This window comes from Physeter macrocephalus, chromosome 4 (genome assembly GCF_002837175.3).
Source record: "Physeter macrocephalus isolate SW-GA chromosome 4, ASM283717v5, whole genome shotgun sequence".
Classification (NCBI taxonomy): domain Eukaryota; kingdom Metazoa; phylum Chordata; class Mammalia; order Artiodactyla; family Physeteridae; genus Physeter; species Physeter macrocephalus.
Window position 1 is genome coordinate 44,511,057 of NC_041217.1, and position 27,443 is coordinate 44,538,499.

At 37.6% G+C, this 27,443-nt stretch overlaps 1 protein-coding gene across 3 annotated transcripts in view; it reads right to left on the reverse strand.

The window, feature by feature from the left end:
• RC3H1 (ring finger and CCCH-type domains 1) overlaps positions 1 to 27,443 on the reverse strand; it is a 97,804-nt gene that overhangs the window by 56,224 nt on the left and 14,137 nt on the right. For all 3 annotated transcript variants that reach the window (XM_028488588.2, XM_024133621.3, XM_024133620.3), the window contains exon 2: positions 9,268 to 9,640. In XM_028488588.2, coding sequence (XP_028344389.1) covers positions 9,268 to 9,498 — 231 coding nt within the window. In that variant the 5' untranslated portion in view covers positions 9,499 to 9,640. The remainder of the gene's footprint in view (positions 1 to 9,267; positions 9,641 to 27,443) is intronic.

Genomic DNA, 27,443 nt, shown 5'->3' on the forward strand with positions numbered 1-27,443 from the left:
AGTGAGAGGCCCGCATACCGCAAAAAAAAAAAAAAAAAAAAAAAGAAAAAAAAAATCCATGAATTCATAGTAATACTATAAACTAAACTAAGGGCTTTCCTGGTGGCGCAGTGGTTGAGAGTCCGCCTGCCGATGCAGGGGACGGCGGGTTCATGCCTCGGTCCAGGAAGATCCCACGTGCCGCAAAGCGGCTGGGCCCGTGAGCCATGGCCGCTGAGCCTGTGCGTCCGGAGCCTGTGCTCCGCAACGGGAGAGGCCACGGCAGTGAGAGGCCCGCGTACCGCAAAAACAAACAAACAAAAAACAAAACAAAACAAAAAAAACACTTCCAGGACTTCCCTTGTGGCGCAGTGGTTAAGAATCCGGCTGCCAGTGCAGGTGACACGGGTTCGAGCCCTAGTCTGGGAAGATCCCACATGCTACGGAGCAACTAAGCCCGTGCGCCACAACTACTAAGCCTGTGCTCTAGAGCCCGTGAGCCACAACTAGTGAAGCCCATGCACCTAGAGCCCATGCTCCACAACAAAGAGAAGCCACCGCAGTGAGAAGCCCGCACGCTGCAACAAAGAGTAGCTCCCGCTCGCCGCAGCTAGAGAAAGCCCACACACAGCAACGAAGACCCAACACAGCCAAAAATAAATAAATAATTTTAAAAAATAATCCAAAATGTCATAATGGAATTTTTAAAACAAAAAGAGAAATGATTATGAAATGAAACATTAAGTACAGGAAGAGAAGAAAAACAATCAAATGCAATTTCCCTCTGACAAATATTAATATTTTGTAGTGCTGGCAACATCATCAAGATAGATTTGTAAATAAAGTAAGTTTTCCTTTTATTTTGGCTGCTCCATGTGGCATGCAGGATCCTAGTTCCCCAACCAGGGACTGAACCCGTGCCCCCCACAGTAGAAGCACAGAGTCCCAACCACGGGACTGCCAGGGAAGTCCCAGTAAGTTTTCCTTTTGAATAAGCTGTTCTAAAACTGCTCTCTTTATCTCCTACATACATAATATCAACCTTCCCTACTTTTTATCAACTTATAGGAAGACTGATCTAGCAAATATTAGTGATACTAATATTAATATAAACATTAATGTCCAAAGTTCCAGAATATTTATTTGGAAAATGATTTATGGTAAACATACGATACTTTAGACTCACACTATGCAAATTAACAGTGAGGGGTTGTTTAAGTGAATCATACCTAACTCTGAAAAGCCTGCTTCCCTTGGCTTTGTGAAACCTTCTGAAGATACTATTGATCTCTACCTTGAGAATACTGACACAAAACTTTCAGAGTATTACCTTCAGAATTACTAGAGTAACTTTTATATTTAGGTACCTAGGGGTATTTGCTCCTACTCTAGACAAATGGTTCCCAAAGGCTGTGTTCTATAGTTTTCGTCACTTTCTCGATCTTTCATTTCAGTTAGTGTCTATTAAGTAAAATAGTCTGAAGCAGCTTGACTTTTCCTATTAAGTAAAATGCAATTATTTTGTGACTAATATTTTCTTCAATATTAAGAAGTTCTTGTGACTTACCTCTTAGGTTTCTGTAGTGATCTGATAGCTAAGGCTGTTGAGAAAGTCTGACCACCAGACTGAATGAATGTTACTGTACAGTGACTGAGAAACACTGCACCACCATAACAAATCTCCTTAACGTACTGAAATAAAGGATCTGCACAGTGCTGAACAAAATTTTATCTATTTAAATAGAAGGCAGGAGGAGCTTCAAGACGGCGTAAGAGTAAGACGTGGGGATCACCTTCCTCCCCACAAATACATCAGAAATACATATACATGTGGAACAACCCTTACAGAACACCTACTGAAAGCTGGCAGAAGACCTCAGACCTCTCAAAACGCAATAAACTCCCCACGTACCTGGGCAGGGCAAAAGAAAACAGAAAAAACAGAGACAAAAGAATAGGGACGGGACCTGCACCAGTGGGAGGGAGCCGTGAAGGAGGAAAGGTTTCCACACACTAGGAAGCCCCTTCGCGGGCAGAGACTGCAGGAGACAGAGGGGGGAGCTGCGGAGCCACAGAGGAAAGCGCAGCAAAAGGGGTGCAGAGGGCAACGTGGAGAGATCCCCGCACAGAGAATTGGTGCCAACCAGCACTCACCAGCTCAAGAGGCTTGTCTGCTCACCCGCCTGGATGGGCGGGGGCTGGGAGCTGAGGCTCTGGCTTCGGAGGGCGGATCCCAGGGAGAGGACTGGAGTTGGCCGCATGAACACAGCCTGAAGGGGGCTAGGGCACCACAGCTAGCCGGGAGTGTGTCTGGGAAAAGGTCTGGAGCTCTGAAGAGGCAAGAGACGTTTTCTTGCCTCTGTTTCCTGGTGCACAAGGAGAGGGGATTAAGAGCGCTGCCTAAACGAGCTCCAGAGATGGGCGTGAGCCACGGCTATCAGCATGGACCCCAGAGACAGGTGTGAGATGCTACGGCTGCTGCTGCAGCCACTAAGAAGCTTGTGTGCAAGCACAGGTCACTATCCACACCTCCCCTCCCTGGAGCCTGTGCAGCCGGCCACTGCCAGGGCCCTGTGATCCAGGGACAACTTCCCCGGGAGAACACATGGTGCGCCTCAGGCTAGTGCAACATCACGCCAGCCTTCGTCACCACAGGCTCACCCAGCATTCTCTAACCCCGCCCCCCCAGTGAGCCAGAGCCCCCTAATCAGCTACTTTAACCCCATCCTGTCTGGGCGGGGATCAGATGCTCTCAGGTAACCTACACACAGAGGCGGGGCCACATCCAAAGCTGAATCCCAGGAGCTGTGAGAACAAAGAAGAGAAAGGGAAGTCTCTCCCAGCATCCTCAGGAGCAGCAGATTAAATCTCCACATAAATCTCCACAATCAACTTGATATACCCTGCATCTGTGGAATACCTGAATGAATAACGAATCATACCAACTTGAGGTGGTGAACTTTGGGAGCAACTATATATATATATATATTTTTTTCCCTTTTTCTCTTTTTGCGAGTGTGTATGTATATGCTTCTGTGTGTGATTTTTGTCTGTATAGCTTTGTTTTTACCATTTGTCCTAGGGTTCCATCTCTACATTTTTTTTTTTAAGTATAGTTTTTAGTGCTTGTTATCATTGGTGGATTTGGTTTTGGTTTGGTTGCTCTCTCTTTCTTTTTTATTACTTTAAAAAAATGTTTTATTTTTAATAATTATTTTTCATTTTAATAACTTTATTTTCCTACCTCCATCCCTCCCTCCCTCCCTTTCTTTCTCCCTTTTATTCTGAGCCGTGTGAATGACAGGGTCTTGATGCTCCGGCCAGACGTCAGGCCTGTACCTCTGAGGTGGGAGAGCCAAGTTCAGGACATTGGTCCACCAGAGACCTCCCAGCTCCACGTAATATCAAACGGCAAAAATCTCCCAGAGATCTCCAACTCAACGCCAAGACCCAGCTCCACTCAATGACCAGCAAGCTACAGTGCTGAACACCCTATGCCAAACAACTAGCAAGACAGGAACACAACCTCACCCATCAGCAAAGAGGCTGCCTAAAATCATAATAAGGTCAGAGACACCCCAAAACACACCACCAGACGCAGACGTGACCACCAGAAAGACAAGATCCTGGCTCAACCACCAGAACAAAGGCACTAGAGGCTGCCTAAAATCATAATAAGGTCAGAGACACCCCAAAACACACCACCAGACGCAGACGTGACCACCAGAAAGACAAGATCCTGGCTCAACCACCAGAACAAAGGCACTAGTCCCTTCCACCAGGAAGCCTACACAACTCACTGAACGAATCACAGCCACTGGGGGCACCAAAAACAACGAGAACTACGAACCTGGGGCCTGCGAAAAGGAGACCCCAAACACAGTAAGTGAAGCAAAATGAGAAGAAAGAGAAACACATAGCAGATGAACGAGCAAGGTAAAAACCGACCAGACCAAACAAATGAAGAGGAAACAGGCAGTCTACCTGAAAAAGAATTCAGAGTAATGATAGTAAAGATGATCCAAAATCTTGGAAATACGAATGGAGAAAATACAAGAAACATTTAACAAGAACCTAGAAGAACTAAGGAGCAAACAAACAATGATGAACAACACAATAAATGAAATTAAAAATTCTCTAGAAGGAATCAATAGAATAACTGAGGCAGAAGAACAGATAACTGACCTGGAAGAGAAAATAGTAGAAATAACTACTGCAGAGCAGAATAAAGGAAAAAGAATGAAAAGAATTGAGGACAGTCTCAGAGACCCCTGGGACAACATTAAAGGCACCAACATTCGAATTCTAGGGGTCCCAGAAGAAGAAGAGAAAAAGAAAAGGACTGAGAAAATATTTGAAGAGATTACAGTTGAAAACTTCCCTAATATGGGAAAGGAAATAGTTAATCAAGTCCAGCAAGCAGAAAGAGTCCCATACAGGATAAATCCAAGGAGAAACAGGCCAAGACACATATTAATCAAACCACCAGAAATTAAATACAAAGAAAAAATATTAAAAGCAGGAATGGAAAAACAACAAATAACATACAATGGAATCCCGATAAAGTTAGCTAATATTTCAGCAGAAACTCGGCAAGCCAGAGGGAGTGGCAGGACATATTTAAAGTGATGAAAGGGAAAAACCTACAACCAAATTACTCTACCCAGCAAGGTCCTCGTTCAGATTCACCAGAGAAATTAAAACCTTTACAGAGAAGCAAAAGCTAACAGAGTTCAGCACCACCAAACTAGCTTTACAACAAAAGCTAAAGGAACTTCTCTAGGCAGGAAACACGAGAGGAGGAAAAGACACACAAAAACAAACCCAAAACAATTAAGAAAATGGTAATAGGAACACACATATTGATAATTACCTTCAATGGAAATGGATTAAATGTACTAACAGCCATAAAAGGGGAAAAGGACAGTAACACAATCATAGTAGGGGACTTTACCACTCCTCTTTCACCAATGGACAGATCATCCAAAATGAAAATAAATAAGGAAACACAAGCTTTAAATGAGACATTAAACAAGATGAACTTAATTGATATTTATAGGACATCCCATCCAAAAACAACAGAATACACTTTCTTCTCAAGTGCTCATGGAACATTCTCCAGGATAGATCATATCTTGGGTCACAAACCAAGCCTTGGTAAATTTAACAAAACTGAAAGCGTATCAAGTATCTTTTCTGACCACAGCGCTATGAGACTAGATATCAATTACAGGAAAAAAAACCTGTAAAAACATACAAACACATGGAGGCTAAACAGTACACTACCTAATAACCAAGAGATCACTGAAGAAATCAAAGAGAAAATTAAAAAAAACCTAGAAACAAATGACAAAGAAAACATGATGACCCAAAACCTATGGGAGGCAGCAAAAGCAGCTCTAAGAGGGAAGTTTATAGCAATACAATCCTGCCTTAAGAAACAAGAAACATCTCAAATAAACAACCTAACCTTACACCTAAAGCAATCAGAGAAAGAAGAACAAAAAACCCCAAAGTTAGCAAAAGGAAAGAAATCATAAAGATCAGATCAGAAATGAGTGAAAAAGGAATGAAAGAAACAAGAGCAAAGATCAGTAAAACTAAAAGCTGGTTCTCTGAGAAGATAAACAAAACTGATAAACCATTAGCCACTATAAAAAATACAAACACATGGAGACCAAACAATACACTACTACATAACCAAGAGATCACTGAAGAAATCAAGAGGAGATCAAAAAATAACTAGAAGCAAATGAAAATGAAAATACAATGACTCAAAACCTATGGGATGCAGCAAAAGTAGTTCTAAGAGGGAAGTTTCTAGCAATACAATCCTACCTCAAGAAGCAAGAAACATCTCTAATAAACAACCTAATCTTACACCTAAAGCAGCAGTTAGAGAAGCACGAGCAAAAGCAATCAGAGAAGGAAACAGAAGGAAGAACCATAAAACCCCAATGTTAGCAAAAGGAAAGAAATCTTAAAGATCAGATAAGAAATAAATGAAAAAGAAATGAAGGAAACGATAGCAAAGATCAATAAAACTAAAAGCTGGTTCTTTGAGACGATAAACAAAATTAATAAACCATTAGCCAGACTCATCAAGAAAAAAAGGGAGAAGACTCAAATCAATAGAATTAGAAATGAAAAAGGAGAAGTAACAACTGACACTAAAGAAATACAAAGGATCATGAGAGATTACTAGAAGCAACTATATGTCAACAAAATGGACAACCTGGAAGAAATGGACAAATGCTTAGAAAAGCACAACCTCCTGAGACGAAAGAAATCTTAAAGATCAGATAAGAAATAAATGAAAAAGAAATGAAGGAAACGATAGCAAAGATCAATAAAACTAAAAGCTGGTTCTTTGAGACGATAAACAAAATTAATAAACCATTAGCCAGACTCATCAAGAAAAAAAGGGAGAAGACTCAAATCAGCAGAATTAGAAATGAAAAAGGAGAAGTAACAACTGACACTGCAGAAATAAAAGGATCATGAGAGATTACTACAAGCAGCTATATATGCCAATAAAATGGACAAGTTGGAAGAAATGGACACATTCTTAGAAAAGCACAATCTTCCTAGACTGAACCAGGAAGAAATAGAAAATATAAACAGACCAAACACGAGCACTGGACTAGAGACTGTGATTTTAAATCTTCCGACAGACAAAAGCCAGGACCAGATGGCTTCACAGGCGAATTCTATCACACATTTAGATAAGACCTAACACCTATCCTTCTGAAACTGTTCCAAAATTTAGCAGAGGGAGGAACACTCCCAAACTCATTCTATGATGCCACCATCACCCTGATACCAAAACCAGACAAAGATGTCAAAAAGAAAGAAAAGTACAGGCCAGTATCACTGATGAACATAGATGCAAAAATCCACAACAAAATACTAGCAAACAGAATCCAACAGCACATTAAAAGGATCATACACCATGATTAAGTGGGATTTATCCCAAGAAGGCAAGGATTCTTCACTATATGCAAAGCAGTGTGATAAACCATGTTAACAAATTGAAGGATAAAAACCATATGATAATCTCAGTAGATGCAGAAAAAGCTTTCGACGGAATTCAACACCCATTTATGATAAAAACCCTCCAGAAGGTAGACATAGAGGGAACTTACCTCAACATAATGAAGGCCATATATGACAAACCCACAGCCAACATTGTTCTCAGTGGTGAAAAATGAAACCATTTCCAGGAACAAAACAAGGTTGCCCACTCTCACCACTATTATTCAACATAGTTTTGGAAGTTTTAGCCACAGTGATCAGAGAAAAAAAAGAAATAAAAGGAATCCAAGTCGGAAAAGAAGAGGTAAAACTGTCGCTGTTTGCAGGTGACATGATACTATACATAGGGAATCCTAAAGATGCTACCAGAAAACTACTAGAGCTAATCAATGAATTTGGTAAAGTAGTAGGATATAAAATTAATGCACAGAAATCTGTTGCATTCCTATACACTAATGATGAAAAATCTGAAAGAGAAATTAAGGAAACACACCCATTCACCATTGCAACATAAAGAATAAAGTACCTAGGATTAAACCTACCTAAGGAGACAAAGACCTGCATGCAGAAAATTATAAGACACTGATGAAAGAAATTAAAGATGATACAAATAGATGGAGAGATATTCCATGTTCTTGGATTGGAAGAATCAGCATTGCGAAAATGACTATACTACCCAAAGCTATCTACAGATTCAATGCAATCCCTATCAAACTACCACTGGCATTTTTCACAGAACTAGAACAAAAAATTTCACAATTTGTATGGAAAAACAAAAGACCCCGAATAGTCAAAGCAATCTTGAGAACGAAAAACGGAGCTAGAGGAATCAGGCTCCCTGACTTCAGACAATACTACAAAGCTACAGTAATCAAGACAGTGTGGTACTGGCATAAAAACAGAAATATAGATCAGTGGAACAGGACAGAAAGCCCAGAGATAAACCCACACACATATGTTCACCTTACTTTTGATAAAGGAGGCAAGAATATACAATTGAGAAAAGACTGCCTCTTCAATAAGTGGTGCTGGGAAAACAGGACAGCTACATGTGAAAGAATGAAATTAGAAAACTCCTTAACACCATATACAAAAATAAGCTCAAAATGGATTAAAGACTTAAATGTAAGGCCAGACACTATCAAACTCTTAGAGGAAAACATAGGCAGAACACTCTATAACATAAATCACAGCAAGATCCTTTATGACCCACCTCCTAGAGAAAAGGAAATAAAAACAAAAACAATGGGGACAATCATTAGAGAAATGCAAATCAAAACTACAATGAGATATCATCTCACACCGGTCAGAATGGCCATTATCAAAAAATCTACAAACAGTAAATGCTGGAGAGGGTGTGGAGAAAAGGGAATCCTCTTGCACTGTTGGTGGGAATGTAAATTGATACAGCCACTATGGAGAACAGTATGAAAGTTCCTTAAACAACTACAAACAGAACTACCATACGACCTAGCAATTCCACTACTGGGCATATATCCTGAGAAAACCATAATTCAAAAAGATACATGTACCACAATGTTCATTGCAGAGCTATTTACAATAGCCAGGACATGGAACCAACCTAAGTGTCCTTCGACAGATGAATGGATAAAGAAGATGTGGCACATATATACAATGGAATATTACTCAGCCATAAAAGGAAATGAACCTGAGTTATTTGTAGTGAGGTGGATGGACCTAGAGTCTGTCATACAGAGTGAAGTAAGTCAGAGAGAGCAAAACAAATACCGTATGCTAACACATATATATGGAATCTAAGAAATTTTTTTTTTTTTAATTGTCATGAAGAACCTAGGGGCAGGACAGGAATAACGACGCAGACCTACTAGAGAATGGATTTGAGGGGAAGGGAGAAGGGTAAGCTGGGACAAAGTGAGAGAGTGGCATGGACATATATACACTACCAAATGTAAAACTAATAGCTAGTGGGAAGCAGCTGCAAAGCACAAGGAGATCAGGTCGGTGCTTTGTGACCACCTGGGGGGCGGATAGGGAGGGTGGGAGGGAGGGAGATGCAAGAGGGAAGAGATATGTTGTTATATGTATATGTATAGCTGATTCACTTTGTTATAATAAAGCAGAAACTAACACACCACTGTAAAGCAATTATACTCCAATAAAGATGTTAAAAAAATATATAGAATGCAATATTACCAGATCTTAACAAGTTTGCCTCGAGAGGAAAAAACACACATACAGAAATTTAAAAGGATAACAAGTTACTCAACTTACCTGAGCACCCACTAGCTGCAGCAATGCTGAGTTTACTGGGAGGAGTTCAATGTCTGTATTGATAGTGGTCTGGTCAAACGGGCAAGCCTTGCGATGGAGTTTGTTCAGGCACATCTTGCAGACAGTATGGCCACAACCCAAACTGATGGGCTTTCGAATTGTTTCGTCGAAAGTCTGAGTGCAAATTGGGCAGGAGAGGAAATCCGTCCACTGTGGAGCTTGTACAGGCATTGTTTCTGGAGTTACAATTCACTCACACACACAAAATCTAAAGCAAAGATTCCACTGGAATCAAAATCTTTGAAAAAAGTTTATCTTTTTTTTTTTTAAATATCTTCTGTAAATACAGTCAGCACATAGTGTGAAATATTACCTGAAAAACAAAGAAAAAAAAATGAGCGTCTTCCTTTTCAATTAAACTGTACATTCTCACCCTACTACCTATAAGATTTTATACCACATTTATATCAACACAGTCCACCTCTTTGCGTTTTTACAGAGTGAGAGCCATAATAAAACATCTAGTCTTATCCCCTCATTTTAGAGATGGGGAGTAGACCCCAGAAAAAGGAAATAACTTGCTGAAGGTGACAAGTTAGTAATAAAGTTAGATCCAAGATGTAAGTCTCTCAAGTTTATCTAAGTCTATGATTGTTTTATATTTTAAAATTAGCCTTTTTAAGACAGCTAATAATATTCTGATCTGAACATGTTAATATGTTCAGCTGTGAAAATTTATCAAGCTTTAATTTACACTTACAGCATATGCATTTCGGTCTATGTTACACCCTAGTAAAGAGTCTTAAAAAAACTGGCCTAAAATAAAATCTACCTTAAAATACTTTATCATCAAATTCAGTGCGGGTAATGAGATAAAAAGAGACCGTGGGGTTCTTTTTAAGGTTTATTTTTAGAGTTTTATTTACTGGTAAAGATCTTTTAAGCCTCTGTTATGGCTTATACTTGTTGCTACAGTATGGTGTGTTAGAACATAGTGAAAAGTATTTACTTCAAAAGATTTTTTAAATTCCCAAATTTAAGAATGATAGGTCAATACAGTTAACAAGAACACATATACAGCCAAATTTCACTGTCTACCCTCTCCTTTTGGTAGGGGATAAAAACCAAATCACAAAACTTATCACCTGCATCTAATAGAAATTTTCTTTACATACAAAACCTAATCTGAAGTTTCTAGCACACATCTTAAACAATACCTGCAGTACTTACTCTAACTGTAGTTTCTAAAAATGAGAACTGGTGCACAGAACAATAAAGTAACATAGTGTTACAAGTTCTTAACGATTTGATTATGCTCAGCAGAGACTGCTTACAAAGATGGAAACAAAAATGTCATTTAAGCTGTAATTATTAGAAAAGTAAATTATCTACACATTTTACTCTTCGAGCATTACGTTTAATTCATGTTTTATTGAAGTAACTCAACCTTAAATGCAAGCCCATTATTGAGAGAACGATTTCTATTAGGTATGCTAAAAATTTTATCCATTCATTCAACAAATATTTACTAAACACTACTACTACTGTGTGCCAGACTCTGAATCATTAGGGAAATAGTGAAACAGCATACTCATAGTATCTGTCTTCTGAGTAACCTCAGCTTTGTCTGGGTTTCTGCGAAGTGTGCTATCAGATAAATGGACAGTGGAAAAAAAATTTAAGAACCTAAACAGTTACCAAGTTAATTTCACGTTTAGGATCTAAAATTAAAGTTATCTGAGTATATGTCCAAATTGCCCTTGCGATAATAAGAAAGTGAATACAGAAATTGCCCACATTTTGATTTCTATGATGTTTTAATTATAAATAATTTAAATTAAATGCATCTTCAAACAGAATGAGTAGCTATAAGTATGTTTATATTAAATTATTACTTAATAAAATCAGACTATTATCCAGAGTGCTAAAAAAAAAAAATACAGTATCTAATCACTCAACTGTACAGTCAAATGCTACAATTACAATTGTACATGGGGTTGCAGAAGGCTCCAAAATAAAGGAAAAAAAGTGAAAGACATAATATTCAGAACGAGGACTGGATATCAGTCAGAAATGTTTGCTGAAGTTGATTAAGTTGATAAAGTATCATCCATACAAACTTTTCTATAGATTAGCATGGCAGTTTAAAATAATGCCTACAAAGAATCTGATCTTAAGTTAATCTTTACTTAAGTTGAGTTAATGGTTCTTTCCTTTTTACCAGTATGGCCTTGTAGAGCACTTAACATTTGTTAATTAATCATAAAACAAAGTTAAAACACAGCACCTTATTTCCTTAAACACTATAAAACTACAGAAACCCCAAAGAGCACAAAATATGAACATTTTATTGCACAATCATTATAATTTTTACTATTTATACAGCTAACTGCTTTACACAGAACAAAATTATAAAAGGTAGTAACTACTGTTATCCCATTTTACAGATACAGCCGATCCCTGAACAACATGGGTTTTAATAGCAAGGGTCCACTTATACATGGATTTTTTTTTTTCAATAGTAAATACTACAGTACTACATGATCTGCAGTCGGCTGAATCCTTGAATGCGGAACTGCAGATGAGGAGGAACCGCATATACAGAGAACCTATTACAAATTATACACAGATTTTCAACTGAGCAGAGGGTCAGCACCCCTAATCCCCATGTTCAACTGTTAACTCCATGAGAAATGGAGGTTTAGTGAGGCTGAATACACTAAAAACAAATAGAGATGCAATATTAACCCAGACAGTCTGGCTCAAAACCCGAACTCTTAACCATATCACCACCCACAGGTTAAAGGTTAAAAAAGGAAGAATTACTTGCAGGTTCATTCAAAAACCAATGTCACAAAAATGAAATTTAAAAAATTTTAAATTTTTTGAAAGTTAAAACAGAAAAGACCAATGTCACAAAGCTGCTAATAGCTACTTTTTTAAAAATATTTATTTATTTATTTATTTGGCTGTGTTGGATCTTAGTTGCAGCACGTGGGATCTTCGTTGTGGCATGCAGGATCTTTCGTTGTGGCACACGGACTACAGAGTGTGCAAGCTCAGTAGTTGTGGCACATGGGCTCAGATGATGTGGTATGTGGGCTTAACTGTCCCGCGGCATGTGGGATCTTAGTTCCCCGACCAGGGATTGAACCTGCATCTCCTGCATTGGAAGGTGGATTCTTAACCACTGGACCACCAAGGAAGTCCCCTAATAGCTATTTATTGACTTCACAGTAATTTCATTCTTCTGGCAGACAACAATGTTGACAAATCTAATGATTAGGTCATTGTTCTAACCTTACTTGTCTTCTAAACAAGATATGAAACATGACTATTCCCTCCTTCTTAAAAGTGTTAATGAACCACACTCCCCTCATCCTTGCCAATTCACTGGCTTATTGTTTTTGATCTCTTAAACTCCTAAATGCTGAAGTGAGTTATGAGGGTTCTATCTTGAGTTTCCTTTTCTGAACATTCTCCAGTTAAAAATCTTGAAATGGCTTCCTCTTACATTGAGAATAAAATCTGGATATTATACTCTGGTTTACAAAGCCCTAAATGATAAGACCAGTAATTATCTCTCCAACTTCAGTTTCTAACACTTGTCTCCATCACTCCACTATCCTTCAGCTACTCAAGTGAAGCTTGTTCCTATCTTAGGATACTAGTACTAGCTAGTCTCTCTGTCTAATCTTTGAATTGAAGGCCACTCTTTATCATTTAGATGTCATCAAAAATGTCAACTCTTCAGAACTCCCTGACCACTTAAAACGCTAAAATAATCTCTTAAGTCACTCTCTAGTCCATCACTGTACTTAAATTCCCTACAAAATAGTTCTACCATCTATAAGTTACACTTTCTTATGTTTTTATTTGTTTACTCAGTGTCTATCTTATATTAGAATGTAGATGTCATGAGAACAGAGACCTAATCTGCCTTGTTCACTATGAAAGCTATAGCTTGTTTCTCACTACAATTTAGGCAGAGTAAAAATTTTGCATTTCATTTCAAAGAGTTCAGAGACCTGTGAAAATCTATTCATAGATCTCTTGGGTATTTAAAGACTCCAGGTTAAGAAAGTCTAACCTACATTAGTGTTTCATGAATCTTAGAACTGCAGCAAGTATTTGGAGATTTACTACATATCCAGCACAGTAGAACACAGAAAACAGGCAGAAAATATGGTCAACATCAGTTTTACAGACTTAAAATACCTCACTGCTCTCCCACATGATTTCAGATCAGTGCTGTTATAACAAATTTTCCAAATTATTCTGTCATAATAAGAACTATTTAAAATAGAATCCTAAGAGAAATCATTGATAAAAGATACCTTAGAGAACATCTAGTTCTAGCCTAATTTTTCAAGATGAGGTAACTAACATTTATTTATATCTCTATCAGTAATAAGTGTTATTGAGCTTTTTCAAACACCTCTTTTCATTTAATCTTTAAAACCCAAAGAAGTTGGAATCATTTTCCTTCTTCTCACAGAGAAATAAAATAACATTCAGAGAATTTGTCCACGGTGATACAGGTAGTAAGTGGTGAAGTCAAAACACGTCAACTTCAGGCCAGTACTTAACATTAAAGTCTATGCACTTTCCACTATACCAACTTGACATGGAGGATACCAAAGACAAGTAAAAGAGTTTCACTCAAAGTCATACAGCTTAATAATGGCAGAGCCAGGATCAGAAACCAAGTTTCCTGAATCCTACTTTTAGTACCCCCTGCTCCCCCACTGTACTACGTTGCACGTAAAGCCATCACTGAATATCTGAAAGATTTTAAAAAATCCTTGCATATTAAAACTACAGTTAACAATATCTGGCACAGATTAAGGTACCCATCAACCTTGGAAATGCTACATAAAGCTGTTTATATACAACATGCTCATTCTTCTAGGAATAAGATCCATGACTTATATCAGATTCTTAAAGATGTGTTTTGTTTGGAGAGGGAGGGAAAGGGAAGATAAGAATCACTGATCCAGGCATATTGAAATAAAATAACTGTTGAAAACTTAAGAATATAGAAAAAATAAAAGCAATAATTTATAAGAACATATATTTTCTCTGTATTTACACCACAATCTCAACAGACTCTTTAAAAAAAGTGTTAAGTAATATATGATCACGTGGGTCAAAAAAAATTTTAATAATTACAGTGAAATATCTCCCTCCCAGGGCTATCTCCCACCTCTCTAGTCCTCATTCCCACCCCACCTCCACAGATAAGCCATTATACTTTCCTTTTAGTTTCTTTATCCAAATTGGTTGATTTACAAATATATATTAAGTGGAAAAAAAGTATTTTAATGCTACTATTTACAACTCTTCCCTTTCTTCATTAAACCAGCTTTTCTGAGAAATTATACCCAGAAACCTTTTTTCCATTCCCAGTAAAAATTAAACATTAACTACTTGCAAAAAATTTTTATTGGTCTTTATTACATGCCCAGTATTGGAGATAAAAAATAGCAAATCATTCCAAGTCTGCAAGGGGCTAACATTATTTCCTTCATTAGCTATACAAACAATAGTGATACAACTAAATAACATGACTGCAAGTTATGGTAAATGACATGCAGGTAAGGGACAGGGAGATATAAGCACATATAACTGAGATAATCTAACCAAATGGGGGTGAGGTTGTGTGTAATGTGTAACAGGGCATTGCTTCCCTGCAGAGGTGATATTTATGTTAAGATTTGAAGACGAAGGCTGAATAAAAGTTATGGAAAGAATAATACATAATATGTGTATGTAGATTTTAGGTAAAGGAAAAGCATAACCACAGATTCTGAGACTAGACAAAATATAATACAATTGGGGAGCTTGAAAAAAACCAAAGCAACAGGGAAGCCAGAAACAAAACAAAACAAAAAATAAACAGAGAGCAAGAGAGAAAGATATGAGATGAGACTAAAGAATTAGAAGGAACCAAAAACTACAGGATCTTTTAACTCATAGTATGGTATTTGGTCATAATGTGAAGAGTAATGTGAAGGCACTGAAGAGGCAGGAGATGACCCACTTCATTGTTTCTAACACAGGGTATGCCTATACTATGAAAACATATGGAATAATTAAAAAGAGAATTAGTTAAGCATGTAGAAATGTTAAGTAAAAGCAAAATTTTCAGACCAATAAATATGATGTCATTTGTGTTGGGAAAAAATAATCCTACGTATTAGTCTTGGTATTAATGAATATAAATGGATAGAAGAAAAAGGTCTGGAAAGATATCTAACAAACTTAATAGCAGTTACACAGTTGGGCAACTTACAAAATGAATTACAATCATGAATTACTCATATAAGTGCAAAAAATTTGAAAGAATGAAAGCAAGAGAAGAGCACATTTAGAACACAATTTAGGCTCTAAGATAAATTACTATAAGGCTATTCAAAACATTTTTCCTTATAAAATTGACCTTTTACAAATTTGCATAGCCAAATCATCAAAACTTATTTCTTTTCAAAATTCATTAAAAACTCTTTTAATAACTTTTCTAGAATTTATGTTTCACAGAACTAGTATAATTTATTACTCTTATGTATCATTTCCATCTGTATTAACCTAGTAAAATGAAGTATATAGTTACTAACCTCTTAAATTTTCCAGTAAAATAGTTCTTAGAGATATATAACAAACTTGATAGAGTTAACATTCAGAATCAGCACCCATATCGTCACTAAAAATATAAGCATTCGTTTGACCATAAAGATAGGTTTGAGAGACTAAGGGGAAAATAGTATTTTAAAAGTTTGATTTTGCCTAGGAAAGTTGATGGTTAAGAACAGTAAGTCGCTCTTTGATGATTCTATTTCAATCATCAAAATCATAAACCAAAAATTTTTTAAAGACTCAAAAGTGTCATCAATTGTAGTTATTAGGTCTAAGAAGAATTTCCACTTCCTCATTCTTTAAACATCTTTCTCCAAAGTCATCTTTCCAAACATTCTCCAAGCTTCTCAAAGACAGTTGTTCAACCACAAAACATATCTAAACCACACAGGACATACAGCTTTGTGGATGTAATAAACAAACATTCTTTCAGTCAAGAGTAAACATATGAGATAAAATTACTAAATACCAACATTCAGATTCTTTAAACTTCTTCCGAGCAAGGTTTTGTCAGAAAAAAAAAAATTCTATTAATTAATGCACGTGTGCTCAAAGTCTGCAGATAAATAGTTATGTGTTAGGGGTCAGCCCAAATCTAGCTCATTAGGAATAATACTACTGGAAGCTTCCTAATCAGAAACAGAGCATGAATGATGAATCTTCATGTCTTAAAAAATCCAAGAGTGACTCTGCTGCTCAGTGTTGAGAGCAATGGCTAACTTTCCCATCAGTTTACCGTAAGGCCTACTCTCCTATGTAAACGGCAACAATTAGTGATCTTACTGTTGATAATTCATAATAGATAATTCAGAATACACACAAATTAAATACCAATCAGTCCACCAACCTTGAAGAAAGCCCAAATTAAAAAAATATAACTTCCCCAATAAAATACACATTTTTACACCAGTAGGTGGGTGCGTAGACAGCATTTAAAAGGTTGTTTTATTTGCCTTCTTCATGTCATTGATAGGAGCTACAATACAGAATCTGACATTTGACATTTTACTAAGTCATCCCAACTTCTAAGTTCTGATTAAAACTTAAAAGAAAAATCTCTATACTTTTATATTAATAAAATTAATCATCAATATTATCATTAGACTTTTTTCAGAGCTTATTTCTTTTTTACAAAGAAATAAGATCTTATCAGAGTAAGAAAATTATTTTGACGAACAGTAAACAATAAGACCAGTGACTCATTCCACCAGCTAAGTGACTAGTTTGCAGATATCAAACTCTAAGTCTTGTAGCTGCCTTGTAGTTACTCAATTCAAATCCATGCCTCTGCAAAATAAAAAACAACTACATGTTGTGAGCCTTAAGGTTTAAGCGTGATTAAACCAATTCCCAAAGAGCTACTACAGACAAAATTATGATGACACGATGCATAACAGAGCTTAGGTTTCTGAAAGTAAACCATGTGTCAGGCCTTATGCTAGGTGTTTTCAGGTGCTTCTCTCATTTAAATGTCTACCACAAATCTAAACCATAATACAATTCACCACCAGTAACCAGTATTTGTTAAGCACCAACTAGGTGCCAGCACTTTCAGTGCTCTATACTGTATCTAATTAAGTAAATGTTCACCGCAGTACTGTAATGTAATTATTATCTCCATTTTAAAGATAAAGAATCCAAAATACAGAGAATTATCCAAAGACATAAAGCTAGTAAGTGGCAGGACTATGATTCAAACTCAGTCCAGCCTAAATCACAAGCTGCTACTTTTAAATTCTGTAATTTGTGCCACTTACAGGTGAAAGTTAATAGTCATTAAGGCAAGAGAGCTTTTAGGGGTGATGGAAATGTTCTAAAATTGAATTGTGTTGATGGTTGCACAATTCTGCAAAATTTTCTAAAAATCATTGAACTGTGCACTTAAAATAAGTAAATTTTACAGTATGTAAATTATACTTTAATAAAGCTGTTAAACAGTCATTAAAGACTTTTTATAAACTCTTAGTTTTCAAATTTTTAATGTAATAATTTAAAAACATAAAGACACCTTTCAGATTGTTCTATGAGCACAGCAATAACCCTACTAAATAGCTAAATTATACTGCTTTGAAGATTTCATTTAAATGTTACAAACTGACAGCTTAAAAATTGTTAAAAAGTTATTACCATCTCCTCTATTAAGGTTCATTTTATGTGTCTCTGATTTAGAGGAAGAAATATGAAAATTGAAATTCATCAAGTATCTACTCTGGCCTAGTCACTCCTCTGAGGCATTTTTATACCAATTTTATACCCGTTTTGAGCTTCAGCAGCATTAAATAACTTGCCCAAAGCTAATAAATCTTTGAGCTGAGACTAAAACTCAGTTCTTATGTGAATTTAAAGTGTAAGTTGCCCTGAATAAGATATTACATTAAACAAACAAAACCTTATTGTCTGTAAGAAGAAAATCTTGGATCTCCTTTGACCCCATCCTACCCCATGAGATGAGTTTAACTATTATTTTTGGCCTTAACTTAATTTGCCATTTCTCTGGGACATTTCCATAGCAACCAACAAGCAGGGAAACATCAGAGAAGAGAAAAATTTTAACTATCTTGAAAAATAAAGCTAAAAGCAGAAAATAAAAACAAAAAGAAAAATAAATGAAAGCTTATTTATAACACTACTCAGTGTTATAATTCTCAGCAGAGTATTAATTTACAGATGAAACTGTGTGATTTTTGGCGGTTCAAGGTTTTTCCAGCAATAATACCCTCTGAAGACCCAATTTTGATTGTAAAAATACTTCTTCCCAAAATAAACGGATTGAATTGTAACCCTATATTGTACACATCATCCTAGATATAAATAACTTAATACACTAATGTCAGTACAAATACTGACAAATACTTGGGACAGGTATAAAGAGAAGGGCTTCTGATTTAGAGGAGGAAATGCCTGGAAAATAGAACTTGATAAAGAAGGGCTGAGAAAGCTACGAAGGGCTAATTTAGGTGGCTTACCTTCCTAGTGTTCAGAGGGACAAAAAGAAACAAGTCTACCTCCAACCTAACGCCAAATTTAGAAGAAGGAACAGTAAGGAAGGATAAAACCATTCACAGAGAAAATGCCTGATCTGAAGTTGAAACACTGCAAGTGAAGGACAGTTTCTAACTTTGTGTACATAGTTTGAAGCTCCAGGTTTCTCTTCTACATAGCAAAATTCTACACTGTGTGTAAAACGTACTCCACTGAATAGGACAACAGAGTTATTAAAGAGGTAGTAGAATGAAAAGGCCAGACTCAAAAGCATCATCTTCAAAGGAACTGTGAGGTAGTAGGCAGGGAAAGTGACCTGTTATAGCAAAACGTCAAAAGGTTATTTTTTCAGTTTTTGCATTAATATTCTGATGACTATTACATACACTGTATGTAAATATGTCCTCACCATTTAGTGGCAGTCCAAACATCAAGGACATAATGAGAACTAATAACCAAAATCAGACATATTTTGGAATACGCTAAGCATTTTAGTTGATCTGTTATCATGTCAACTGCTTTCAAATTAAATGCAAGTGTTTGAAAATTGTTTTCTTTGTGAAAATTGATCTCTTCTTAATAATAACACTTGCTAAAAAACAATAACAAAACCAACACCAATAACAACGCATAAGAACTGTTTTGAGTCCTTTCTATATATTTATTCATTTTGCTCTAAAAATTAAATATCTTTAAAAAAAAGAAAGAAAAATAAGAAAATAAGCTTAAAAAAAAGAAAGAAAACTGATGCCCGCTTAATTAAGGCTCTTTTCTAAACCATAAAGATAACTCAGTCCCAATACAAAAGATACATGAATAAAATTTGAAGGCTAGGCCAAATTTTTTTTTTTTTTTTTTGGTATGCGGGCCTCCCTCTGTTGTGGCCCCTCCCGTTGCGGGGCACAGGCTCCGGACGCGCAGGCCCAGCGGCCATGGCTCACGGGCCCAGCCGCTCCGCGGCATGTGGGATCCTCCCAGACCAGGGCGCGAACCCGGTTCCCCTGCATCGGCAGGCGGACGCGCAACCACTGCGCCACCAGGGAAGCCCTAGGCCAAATATTTTAACAAGACTTTAAATAGTTTCTCAGGTCACGTTTTGAAATCCATCCTCCTGCTAGAATAACGACTCCTTTTTAAAGAGGAAGTTTGCTCCACCTATCCCCAGAAGGTATTTTGAAACACAATGACAAATCTGATTGGCAAGTCCTCAGTAATCTTGAATGTAGGGGAAAATGGTCACAATGAAAAGAAAATTTAACTTGTGTCTCATAAATTTACATTTCAGATTGTTAAATACTAATCTATAAAGCTCCTGAGAAATCCAGTGAAACTGAGGCATTTTAAGACAGAGGTCCCCAACCCCCAGGCCACAGACTGGTACTGGTCTGTGGCCTGTTAGGAACTGGGCCGCACAGCAGGAGGTGAGCAGCGAGCAAGCGAGAGCGAAGCTTCATCTGTATTTACAGCCGCTCCCCATTGCTTGCATTACCGCCTGAGCTCCACCTCCTGTCAGATCAGTGGCAACATTAGATTCTCATAGGAGTAGAAACCCTACTGTGAACTGCACATGCGAGGGATCTAGGTTGCACGCTCCTTATGGGAATCTAATGCCTGATGATCTGCGGTGGAGTTGAGGTGGTGATGCTAGCGCTGAGGAGCGGCTGCAAATACAGATTATCATTAGCAGAGAGGTCTGACTGCACAGAGACCATAATAAATCAAATGCTTGCAGATTCACATCAAAACCCTATCAGGGACTTCCCTGGTGGCGCAGTGGTTAAGAATCTGCCTACCAATGCAGGGGACATGGGTTCAGCCCTGGTCCAGGAAGATCCCACATCCCGCGGAACAAGTAAGCCAGTGCACCACAACTACTGAGCCTGCACTCTAGAGCCTGCGAGCCACAACTACTGAGCCCACGCACCACAACTATTGAAGCCCAGGCACTCTAGGGCCTGTGCTCCGCAACGAGAAGCCCGCACACCACAATGAAGAATAGCCCCCACTTGCCACAAGTAGAGAAAGCCCACATGCAACATCGAAGACCGAACGCAGCCAAAAAATAAAAATAAATACATTAAAAAAAATAAAAAACCCTATCAGTGAGTGGCAAGTGAAAACAAGCTTGGGGCTCCCACTGATTCTGCATTATGGTGAATTGTAAAATTATTTCATTATATATTACAATGTAATGATAATAGAAATAAAGTGCACAGTAGTGTAATGTGCTTGAAGCATCCCAAACCCATCCCCCCCCACCACCAGGTTTGTGGAAAAACTGTCTTGCACAAAACTGGTCCCTGGTGCCAAAAAGGTTGGGGACTGCTGTTTTAAGGGACAGCACTAATATTGTTTCTTCAATGTATCCCAATTTACTAGTTCTTTCCTCACCAGCATGCTTAAATCTTTCTGCAGAGGAGCTAAAAAAAAACCCAAAACTAAAAACAAAACCAAACAAAAATAAACACACCAAATTTCTATCTATCTCCACCCTGTCTTATTTAATAAAAAAAAAAAGTCACTCGATCCCTGTCCGTGTTCCTGTCTTCTTCTAGTCTCTATTCTCTTCTCCCACACCTTTCAGTTTGCAAACTATCACTTTATTCCAACCATGATTTTGAAACTATTCTTAACAAGTATATCAACAACCTTCTTATGAAATACAACAGTCACATCTCAGTCCTTATCTCCTTTCTTTCTATATAGCATTTAATAATGCTGACCAGTTACTCCTGCAAATGCTGTCCCTCTGGGGCTTCTATAACGGCACACTGTCCAGGTATTCCACTAATTAACAGGCCACTCCTTACGTGTCCCTGTTGAAGGCTTCTCCTTCTCTGCCCATCCTTGGACTATATGTGGCTCTTCAGAATTCCTTCCTCAATTCTCTTCTCTACAAAATTTCCCTCAGTGACTTCATCTATTTTCAGCTTTTGACTACCAACTAGATGCTGATGACTTCCAAAAGTTCAAGCCTCTTTTCTGAGTGCCAGGGTCACATAACCAGTTGGCTACTAGTCACCCATGTCCAACTGGGGTCTCAAACCATCTCAACCTTACCAAACCTTTTGTTCCCTATGTTAATGATTGAGTGACTTACCTGTTGACAGAAGCATAGGGAATCATCCTTCACTATTCACTTTTCCTCAAACCTGCTCCCCCCCTCAACTAATCAGTCATCATGTCCCATTCATTTTATTTCTTTAATATTTCTTGAAACCTTCCCATCCATTCCTAAATGCTTATGTTAGGCTGCCAACATCTCTTACCTGGATTACTGTGACAATTTCTTATGTGATATCCATGTTAAAGGTATCCTCAACAGAGAAAGCCACTACTTGCTAGACTGTTAAGTTCCTTAAAATCAGAGAATGTCTTGGGCTTTCTTCCTGTCTTGCTATTTTCTCTATGGTTTTAATACAGAAGAAGCCAGACAATATACATTAGCAAACCTATCAAGCTGGAATATTTATGTTTTTGCCAATAGAAAGACAACTGGGCTAACAGAAAGCTGCTAGGAAAGGAACCTAGGGCCTTTCCAAAAGTAACATGCACAGATAAACAAGAATATAACACAAGAATAACACCATAAACCAACTAGACTTAAAAGACATCCACAGAATGCTCAGTACAACAACAGCAGAATTCTTTTCAAGTGCTTACAGAACGTTCCCCAAGATAGACCATATGCTAGACCATAAAACAAGTCTCAATAAATTTAAAAGGATTGAAATCATAAACATTATAGTCTCTGCATACAATGGAATGAAATTACAAACAGAAAAAAACTTTAACTCACAAATACAGGGAAATTAAACAACATACTGCTAAATAACCAGTAAGTCAAAGAAGAAATCAAAAGGGAAATTAGAAAATATTTTGAAATGAATGAAAATGAAGACACTCCATACCAAAACTCATGGGATGCAACTAAAGCAAGGCTTAGATGGATATTTATAGCTTTAACTGTCTATATTAAAAAAGAAGAAAGTCTCAAATCAATAATCTTACTTTCCGGGGCTTCCCCGGTGACACAGTGGTTAAGAATCCACCTGCCAATGCAGGGGACACGGGTTCAATCCCTGGTCCGGGAAGATCTCACATGCTGCGGAGCAACTAAACCCGTGCACCACAACTACTGAAGCCCCCTGTGAGCCTGGAGAAGCCACCCCAGTGAGAAGTCCGTGCACTGCAACTAGAGAAAGCCCATGCGCAGCAACGAAGACCCAACGCGGCCAAAAATAAAAAAATTAATTAATTAAAATAATAATAATCTTACTTTCCACCTTTAGACACTGGGGAAAAAAGATATCTAACATCAGCAACATGATGACAAATTCTCTGTGGCCAAAATATAAACTCTGAATTTAATATTATTAACAAGTGATGCCAATTTTAGATGATTTCTTCCCTAAACACTACAAAACAGAAACTTATAAACAAAAGACATTAAAAGCTTAAAAACCCAAGTATTCTTATATCCCAGTTTAATATTAGATTAGAGGTGTAAATGCAATTTTTAAAAATCTAGACAGTTCCTTTTTACAATGAACACACACATTTCCACTTTGGAAGAGGGAGGTGGGGAGATAACTCAAGGCTTATGTACTCAAATATAAAACCTAGGTTTTTGTTTGATATTTTAAGCAGACAACTTCTAATATGAGCAAATGAGTCTTAATATATCAAAGCTGGCAAACAGGAAAAAACGCTCAATTTTCGTTAACTTTTAGAGGGCCTCTGGGACACCACTTATCAGTAGCAAGCTATGCTGGCATTCCTATCTTTGAAGGAGATTATCACAGGTTCAGGTAATAAGTGAGCAATACAAGCAAATGGAGATTTAAAGGAATGGCAAGTTCTAAAATAATAACAATAGAATTTACTACGGGTCAAAACATTCTAAAAACTTAAAGTGCATTATCTTTTTTTTTTTGCATTATCTTTTAATACTCATAATAACCTTGCAAAATATTATCACACCCTTGAGAAAATGAGGGCCCAGAAAAGTTAAGCAATGTTCTTAAGGTCTCACAGCCAGTAAGGGGTAGAGTTGAGATTCCAACCCAGGTTTGTCTAACTTTACTATTATAAGACTTTCTCTTTAGGTTTCTTAATCATTTGTTGTGGTAGTCTGCAAAGATGGCCACAATTCCTCCCATCCCTGTAGCTATGCCCCTTTGTAATTTGACTTTGCTGCTCTATCAAGAGATAGAATCTTTTCCCCCACGCTTTGAATCTGGGTGGCCTTGACTTATTTTGAATACTGTAGTTGAATATAGCATTAGTCATGTTTGGAGAGGTCCACAGCATAGGCCTCAAGAAACCTTGCAACTTCCACTCTTGGAACATGGTGCCACTATGTGAGAAGGCTTGAGCTAGACCTGAGCTGAGACCAACGGAACAGAAAAATTGTCCCAGCTCAGACCCCTAGAACAATCAGCCCCAATTTTAGCTGCCAGATGACTGAAGCTGCATGAGTGACCTCAGTGGAGACCAGCAGCAGAACCACCTGTGGCTAACTTAGCCCCACGCACTAACTCAGAATTGTAAGCAAATAAAATGGTTGTTGTTTTAAGCCATTAAGTTTTGGGGTGGTTTGTTACTCAATAATAGATATCTGATTGTTTATATAATCAAGACACAATTTTACATTTATAAATTTTATCATACCTTTTGAGAAAAGAGTAATACTGACATTGGAATCTGAAAGGTTCCCTCAATTGAGTTACAAAATTTTCATAGAATGAATCTATCCTCTTTTCTTAAGGCCTAAAAATTACTAATATATTTAGGTACCTTCACAAACACAACATGCCTAAATTTAGCTCCTTATTCTTGCAGCATAAATTATCAGTAACTACAGGGAAGAGCATTCAAATGTACCAAAACGGTAACATTTTCAAAGCACAGCATGGATAACAAATCCTTTAGACTTAAAAATACGTACCACTTAGGCTCAATTTAAATCTATCTGAAACTTTGTATTATATTCTAACCGAATATAAATTGTCATCTGTGTAACAGTCCTCCATGTCGACATGCCAGAGCAGCACTATTAACTCTTAATGTTGAAAGTGATTCAAATACTCCCAAGTTGTTAGTCTTTACTGGTTACAATATAAAGAAAGACTTAACCTTCCTCACCAGCATCACCTTAGTCATCTTCAGCAAGTTATAATTGTTTTCACCTACCTACAACTTCTTTATATACTCCTCAAATCTTTCCCCCTCTATCCCAAAACTGTGGGAGGGGGGAGTGGGATTTGAGCGCTAAGCACTTACAAATCATCTCATTTAATCCTCCGACAACCTTCTGAGATATCTCCTCTACTTTATCAATGAAGGAAGGAAAGAAAACTGAAAACAGTTACTTGGATAATTTAGTTATCTAGTCATATTTGAACCTACACTTGTCCAACTCCAAATCCTGTACTTTTCCCACTGTCTTCCAACTTTCAGCGGCTGTAATTTTTTAAAATAAATTTTATTAATTTTTGGCTGCATTGGGTCTTCATTGCTGCCCACGGGCTTTCGCTAGTTGCGGTGAGCGGAGGCTACTCTTCGTTGCGGTGCGTGGGCTTCTCATTGCAGTGGCCTCTCTTGCTGCGGAGCACAGGCTCTAGGGGCGCAGGCTTCAGTAGTTGTGGCACACGGGCTCAGTAGTTGTGGCTCGAGGGCTCTAGAGCACAGGCTCAGTAGTTGTGGCACATGGGCTTAGTTGCTCTGCGGCATGTGGGATCTTCCCAAGCCAGGGCTTGAATCCATGTCCCCTGCATTGGCAGGCGGATTCTTAACCACTGAGCCACCAGGAAAGTCCCAGCACCTGTAATATTTTATACGTCTTAATAATTATGTTATTAGTCAACCATAAATAAATATGTCTAAATTAAACTAAATGGTGCCTGTTTTAGGTTTAATCTGAGCACTCATTTTCCATTTTAGAACTATTTCTAGACTGTCATGCCAGACAATATTTCATTTTGAGTTTAAAAAAATGAACAAATTGCTACATGGAGTCGAAACACAGAAGCCTATAGTTAAAATGTATGTCATTTACACATATCAAGTGCTTTGAAACAGTTATATAAATTGTAAAAAGATATTTTGCTGTTCCCAAGTAGTAGCTACTGTTAGAGAACCTACTGATTTGTTGCTACTATGTCAGAATTAAACATAAAACACTTCCTCCAACATATGTAACGAAGATCTTTTAGGGAATAAATTCGTCCTTAGGTTTGTGTAGTGTATTACAGGGAAGAGAGGATAAAAGGATGGGACAAGCCTAACTGCTGTGGGTTGCACAATAAACAAATAAATCTACTATCATTACACTCTATTCTTTGGTAAAATAGGGAGCCCTGCTTTCTTATCTTAAATTAGGAACAATTTGTCCCTCTCTTCTCCTAACCCTGAACCTTTTCCCCATTTCCCTACACATATTACTATGTGAATTCCCTTAGGGAAGGCCTTACTTGATCACCTTATTTAAAATTGATCCCTCAGGGCTTCCCTGGTGGCGCAGTGGTTGAGAGCCCGCCTGCCGATACAGGGGACACGGGTTCGGGACGCGGGTTCGTGCCCCGGTCCAGGAATATCCCGCATGCCGCAGAGTGGCTAGGCCCGTGAACCATGGCCGCTGAGTCTGCACGTCCGGAGCCTGTGCTCCGCAATGGGAGAGGCCACAGCAATGAGAGGCCCGCGTACCGCCCAAAAAAAAAAAAAAAAAAAAAATCCCTCAACCCTAATCACACTACCACCACAATCTGTGCTTCCCATCTCTTTCCTGATTAATTTTTCTCCACAATACTTCTCACCATCCAATATGCTATATTTTAGTTATTTTGTTACAGCGTGGACCCACCACTACTAAAATGTAAGCTCCATGAAGACAGGGATTTTCTATTGTTTCTATCTCTAATCTTTTTTGAGTATATTTTATATGCCAAGCACTATTCTAAATTTTGCATGCATTATCTCACTTAGTCCTCACAATGACCCTATTATTAGATATTACATATTATTATATCTTAATTTTAGAATTGAAGAAACTGAGCACAAACCTTAGGTAATATGTGCAAGGTCACATGGTAATTAACTTGTCCCTATTTTTTTAAACTTGTAATTCCTTCTGCAGCCTTTGTTTCTTTAGTTACATCACTATACAACTTGACACTCAATGTACACACCTGGTAATCTGGTAATCATCCTAGATTCCATCCTCTTCTACCTCCATTAAAAAAAAAATTTTCTATTATCTCTTAAATCTGTATCTTCCTTTCCATCTCTACTTCCCTGATTGAAGTTTGTGTTCATTCATTCAGAAATTACTTACTGAACACCTACCATGTGTCAGACAGTGTCTTAGGATCTAAAGATGTAGCCCTGAATGAAACAAAGTCCCTGCTCTCATACAGCATACAGTCTCTCTCACCTGGATCACACAGTAACCTTTTAACTGATCTCTGTCTCTAGCTTTGTTCTTGCCTTCCTCCACACTCCTCACAGCTGCTGGTCATTCACTTATGGTTTTCTTCTATGACAAAAAACTCAAAAAA